Genomic DNA, 6,108 nt, shown 5'->3' with positions numbered 1-6,108 from the left:
TGAATCCACCAGGTCTTCAAGAGCCCTTAACCCATCTTGACTCAAAGGGCATTGAAATTCTGGAACAACAACTCCCAAATCTTCACAGGCATCGTATGAAGCTGCTGTGTCCCAGTCTAGATCTGGCTCTTCAATGTCCTGATGGTTTAGAATTTAAGTACATGGTTAAAAATCTACTTCATACATGCATTAAAAGCAGTTGGCTGACAAACAAACACAGGGCCACAATACCTCGTAACTCTCTGGTTGGTCAATGGTTTTGTGCATCAACCCAATCTGCCACAGCTGCTCTGGACTTCAATTCCCTTCTGAGGAGAGTGGATGGTAATTCCAAGCTTCTGCAAATGTGTCCAAGTCTGCCTGAAGTCTTGGAAGAAAACTGTAGTGCACACTGAAAAGGTCCTCAACCACAGATAAGTCCAGCAATCCTTCTGCCTCAAGGGAGTGCAGCATTTCGGAGTACTTGTTGGTAACCATGACTCTGACGTCACACCAAAGGCGCTCAATCCTGTTAGATATGGAGTAAAACAAATTTGTCTTAAAAGTAATGCTATGAATGAGACATTTAAGATAAATTATTAAGCATGAAATTTTGTGACTTAAAAGCTACCTACAGGTATGTCTGATTATTAAAATGAGTTTAATTATAGTAACTTCAGATAGTTGCACTTTACCTCTGATTATGGACACTTTTACCAGATATGAAACTACCACGGTCAGTGCCTCTTGAAGAAAACATGAACCTGACAATTTTAATATTCTCTACTCCTTGGTCTCCCCTGACCCTAATTTAAAAAAAATAAAAAAGATTTATAAAATACATTAAAGGTATATAACTCAGATGTGTTTTACTATACTTACCTAGATGGTAGACCAAATTTTTGGATTGCTTCTGAGAAGAACTGGTATGCTGTTGATGCCTGGTTGTTGTTTGCTGCATTCAAGTACATTACCTGCACAAAGAAAGTAAAAGAACAGTAAGTGTAAATATAACTAGAAGGAAAAAAACACATTGGAGATGATTGTATTGCATGCTACTTTTCAGGAAACTGAATAGCATACCTTCCTGGAATAACCATCCACACAACCAAATATTATAATGTTGTACCTACAAAAAAGGTGTTAATTTTTTAGTCATTTTTGTTCCTTTATGTTTCTTTCCATTTGATTTAAAATAACTTTGTAAATTTTTGTTTTTAAAATGTTTGTATAAACTAAAGAGATGTATCTCTTCCAGGGTACTGCATTAAGATAATCTAGTAAAAAACAATAAGCTTACAAATCTTTATTGGAAAGGACATAATATTTTATACTTGCAATGTACAATCACCAAATGCAATTGCATGTGCACTAATAGCATGCTGTGGTGTATTGTATATGTACTTAAAAATACTGAAGAACTTACCGTATCAATTTGTGATTCGTGTCTATATGCATAAGAGACAGGGGCCCTCGAACTGAGTACTTTCTTCGCACCACACATCCCAATCTGGCCAGTCTTGAAAGAATTCCCACTGAATCAACTCTGTGCATAGAAGCTGCTATTCTCTGCCATTGTACATGCATACCTAAAGGCATCAACCGGCCTCTGACCATTCTGTAACCAGCAGCAGGCATATCTTCTTTAATAGTTCTCACAGGGTTATCCAATTCCTCATCACTAATGCAGCTATACAATCCTGAGATGGAAAGGCCAAAATCATTCATCCTTCTAAAAATGGTTCTGGTGGAAACACCCATCATTTTTGCAATGTAATGCACAGGAAGGTTTGTCTGCAACATCTCCGCTAACTCTTCTCTTTCAATTGCAAACCTTGGACGTCCTCTCAGACCAACTGTTACATCCACCATTACATGTGGAGCTGTGGAATATGGTGGTTGTTTGACTAGTTCAAACAGTGCCTGCAGAGCCTGGATGATTTCTTTTGGTATTTCCACATGTCTTGAGAGAGCGTGAAGAAGGTACAGCTGGTGGCGCGACAAAAACTCCATGTAATCCCAGTCAAGTGGAGATCTCAAGAGTGCCCTCTCAAATTTTGAAAGAAGCTCTTCCAAAAGATGCCTTCTCAGTATTTGCTGCAGAATACAGAGGAATAAAATGTGTTTAAACTCATGAGGATCAATTAATATGTTGAGCTTATTAAATGTAACTTTATATCGCAAAAACATTTTATGGCACCAATAACCCAATTAGAACAAAAATAAAAAAACATCAAAACCATAACTCTATGCGAACATAAGATACATCTTTAAAAAAACAGTGTGTCTTAGATATAAAAGACATTTCTGAATTTGTTGGGTTTCAGAGAGGATGTAATCAAATATGTTATGTACTCTAATTGGATTTCTGAAGGCAAGTCTGCTTCTTGTGCAGTATATACTACAGTAAAGAAATTAATATACTTCGTGAATGACGTTGCACAATACCCTAAAAGTGTAGTCAGAAGCGAACTTCTTGTTGCATTAAATGAAAAATACAACCACTCATAACTTACAGTACAGTAAAACTCTACATCACTTGATATGAACAACTAATTTATACTCAAATCCTCTTTAAGCAATTGTATATGCTGGTGAATGGGTGTACAATACTAACAACTATTTTTAACTTTAATGTCAAGACAATATAACAAAACAAAACATAAAATGCATTTAAATTGGCACACTTAAAATGCTAATAACTGATCATTGCAGTCTAAAAATCAGACCCGTCGCCAGACCTCAGTCTTAAGGGGGGCATATGAAATGCATGGGAGGGCACACTTATTATTAGCCTACAGTACGTATACTTATAATAATATATACTCTATTCGCGCAGCACGTAATCATCACGTTAAACATAACCATCAGCAATATGACCAGATAGCCTATAGCCTACACCACAGTACATATAGAAGCAATTTTATGAATATCCATAAATCTAGAGGCATCTCTCAAACATTGCATTTTAAAGCAGTCAACAGAGGGATATGCATTGCCATGAGACACGTGCGCGCGCACACACACACACACGCACGCACGCACACAGACTTTGAACCTACGGTAATTGAGTGGAGGCAGCGCTGTCGTCTCTCCCTTCCCTCCTGTCAGTACAGCGGCAGGCGGCGTTTCTCCGAGCAGAACCTCCTCATTAATAAAGTGTCCACTCGGAATTAAACTTGTGAGTGAGGTCCTTTTCAAAAGCAAGCTGAATCACCGCAGTGAACAAGTCCATATCTTCTGAATGTAGTAGTCTTTTAGTCCCGGGGTCAGGCTCCACGGAACTGGCATCAGGCTCAGGCTGTCGTCCAGGGTCTCCTTCTCCAACATCAGGCGTCAATGTCGTTTCAATTTTAGAGACTGTTGGTGGGCTTTTTAACCATTTGCGGATAGTATCCATCTTAAAGCAGTATAGCTAAGCGAAAACTCATCTAGTTTGAAAAAAGTGCGCTAACTGTCGAGCGGCTACACTGACGTATGCTACGTCACGTACGTGTCGTACGTAGCCTCGTGATAGGCTGTTGCAGTGTAGCTAGATTCCCATCAATCAAACAAAATCACACCATTGTTTTTTATATTTTTAATGTTTTAATCATAAAGAATACAACATTAATGCAACACAAAATTAGCAACTATGATCATTTAAAATTACTGTATTTTTTTAAATACTGGGGGGCACAAGCGTCTTTGAGGGCGGGCCCGGCCCCCTATGGCCCGCCCATAGCGTCGGGTGTGCTAAAAATTTGTCACGGTTAAATCCGTGTCATGTTTTGTGTCCGTCCCGATTACCATCACCTGGACTACTCATTGATTAATTACCTGCCTCATCACACCTGTGCATTGTTAGTCTGTCTGTATTTATACCCCTGTTTGTGCTATACTCACTTGCCGGATCATTGTCGCCATTTGTTTCCATCCTGTCTGTTCCTGTTTATTTATTATGCCCGTTGTTTGGTTCCAGAGTTTGTTTTCTATGTTATTTATATTAAATGTTATCCTTTTATGTGAACCCTGCATATGTGTCCTGATTCCTGTTTCCCGGCGTGACAGAATGATCCGGCCTTTCAAGGACGCAGCGGGTTCAAAGAGGAGGTCTCTTGGAGCTTACTGTGAGGGAACGCTCAGAACTCCAGGCCGGGCTCGAGTTAGCCGTCGCCACGCCCGATTCATTCCCCGGGGTGGTGGCTGCGACACTCGAGCCGTGTTATGTGAGGGTCCAATCGGTTCTTGTGATTCTCCTGTTGGTCGAGTCGTCTGGGTCGGTTCCTGGGAGGTCCACCGCCATGATCGATTTGGGGCTCAGTACGGACGCCATGCTCGATTTTTCCCCGGGATGGTCGCTACCGCGGAGGAGCCCGCTTTCCCGATATGGAGGGAGTTGACTCCCAGGACTAACGGATCCCCGTCGGTTCCCAGGAGGATCGAATCTTCAGAGCCGGTCCCTGAGATGGCCACTCCAGTTCTCCTGGCTTTGCCCCGGCTTCCTGCCCCTGCCGGTTTCACCCCGGCTTTTTACACTGCCGGCTTCGCCCCGGCTTCCGCCGGCTCTGCTGTGGTCTCCGAGCCCTCCGTCCCTCCCCTGGATCCACCCTACCAGACTTTTTGTTTGTGCTTTGTCTTGAGTGTCTGGTAGCCACTCTTTGAGGGGGGGGTAATGTCACGGTTAAATCCGTGTCATGTTTTGTGTCCGTCCCGATTACCATCACCTGGACTACTCATTGATTAATTACCTGCCTCATCACACCTGTGCATTGTTAGTCTGTCTGTATTTATACCCCTGTTTGTGCTATACTCACTTGCCGGATCATTGTCGCCATTTGTTTCCATCCTGTCTGTTCCTGTTTATTTATTATGCCCGTTGTTTGGTTCCAGAGTTTGTTTTCTATGTTATTTATATTAAATGTTATCCTTTTATGTGAACCCTGCATATGTGTCCTGATTCCTGTTTCCCGGCGTGACAAAATTAGTATATATATCAGGTTTACTTCCGTAACATAACAACAAATATAAAACTTCCTATAAATCATCTGTTTTTATTTACAATGCAACAGCCATGATATAAAAAATTACTCACGTGAATTTGATCTGCTGATGCCATGTCTCAGGTAACGGTCAAGTGAAGTGACTGACTTCAAATTCTTCTTCTTTACAAGCTTTATAGATAATTGCCAAAATGTACATCGCCACCTATTGGACAGGAGTGTGAAGCGCTGATACGGAAGTAAAGCTATATTCTGTTGGGTAGTAACCAATGAAATTTGAGATTACATGTAAAAAAAAATAAGTCCCGCCCCACAACTGCCAAAAAGAAATGTATTCACTCGAGCAAAAGTAGCAGGTGACAGAGGATGCAGCACGAGAGGGTGGGGGTGCTTTTGCGCGCGCTGTGAGACACACCCATGCGAATCTGTTATTCTCTTGCAATAACAATTTTACGCGCGCGCGGATATCAGTTATGCGCTCGGTTCTTTTTGGCACAGTTATGACACCATAGTTTTTGCTCCGTGGGTTCTCTGGACAAATGCAGATGACATTTCTGACTTCTACAGTCTGTCTGGAAGCTAAAGGAAAACAAAGTATTTTGCCTTCTTTTTCGTTTCAGTTTTCTGCAAAGACATATATAGAAAAACATATACTTTTTCTATGTACACAAAAGGCCTATTTCTCATAAATATTGTTCAAAAATCTGTGTAAATCTGTGTAAGTGAGCACTTCTCCATTGACAAGATAATCCAACTCACAGGTGTGGCACATCAACATGATGATTAGACAGCATGATTATTGCACAGGTGTGACTTAAGCTGGCCACAATAAAAGCCTTGGCTCTCAGCACCTTGTTTTTCCAGCTGGGTTTGCGTCTCTTTGGTTACATCTTAGGCTCTTCCGCCACCGTCTGCAGCTCTGTGTCCATCAGTCGGCACCCTGGTCTTCTCCACGATGGCTCCTTCCACTCCTCCATGGCTTCTCATGATCATGTGTCACCTTGCTCAAGGCCCCATCCTGGACTGCATCTTTCTTCCTCCTCCTGGCAATCCATCTGCCTCCAGAACCCCCTCCTACCCTTCATTGCTCTCCACGGCACATGTTCGCAGGGATCATCTGCTCTCACTCATCGGACTACATTACCCA

General features: G+C 41.8%; 1 protein-coding gene across 1 annotated transcript; it reads right to left on the bottom strand.

Annotated features, from left to right (window-relative positions):
- Positions 1-29: 29 nt before the first annotated feature.
- LOC135720959 (uncharacterized) lies at positions 30-2,057 on the bottom strand. The gene is made up of 6 exons (XM_065243075.2): positions 1,406-2,057; positions 1,063-1,108; positions 862-953; positions 675-785; positions 232-508; positions 30-138 (listed from the first exon to the last, which is right to left on the bottom strand). Exons 1-5 carry the CDS (start codon positions 1,990-1,992, stop codon positions 298-300), a joined length of 1,047 nt encoding a protein of 348 aa, XP_065099147.2. The 5' UTR covers positions 1,993-2,057; the 3' UTR covers positions 30-138; positions 232-297.
- Positions 2,058-6,108: the final 4,051 nt, after the last annotated feature.

The sequence above is a fragment of the Paramisgurnus dabryanus genome, chromosome 13, assembly GCF_030506205.2.
Source record: "Paramisgurnus dabryanus chromosome 13, PD_genome_1.1, whole genome shotgun sequence".
Lineage (NCBI taxonomy): Eukaryota > Metazoa > Chordata > Actinopteri > Cypriniformes > Cobitidae > Paramisgurnus > Paramisgurnus dabryanus.
This window is presented reverse-complemented; position numbering and strand designations above follow the sequence as displayed.

What these genes read in the sequence shown, in the direction of transcription:
- LOC135720959 (XM_065243075.2), bottom strand. Translation starts at nt 1,992, where the DNA reads ATGGAGTTTTTGTCGCGCCACCAGCTGTACCTTCTTCACGCTCTCTCA. An exon ending in ACGAATCACAAATTGATACG is followed by an intron (nt 1,109 to 1,405) that starts GTAAGTTCTTCA and finishes CCTTTTTTGTAG; the next exon opens with GTACAACATTATAATATTTG. An exon ending in AAATTTGGTCTACCATCTAG is followed by an intron (nt 786 to 861) that starts GTAAGTATAGTA and finishes TTTTTAAATTAG; the next exon opens with GGTCAGGGGAGACCAAGGAG.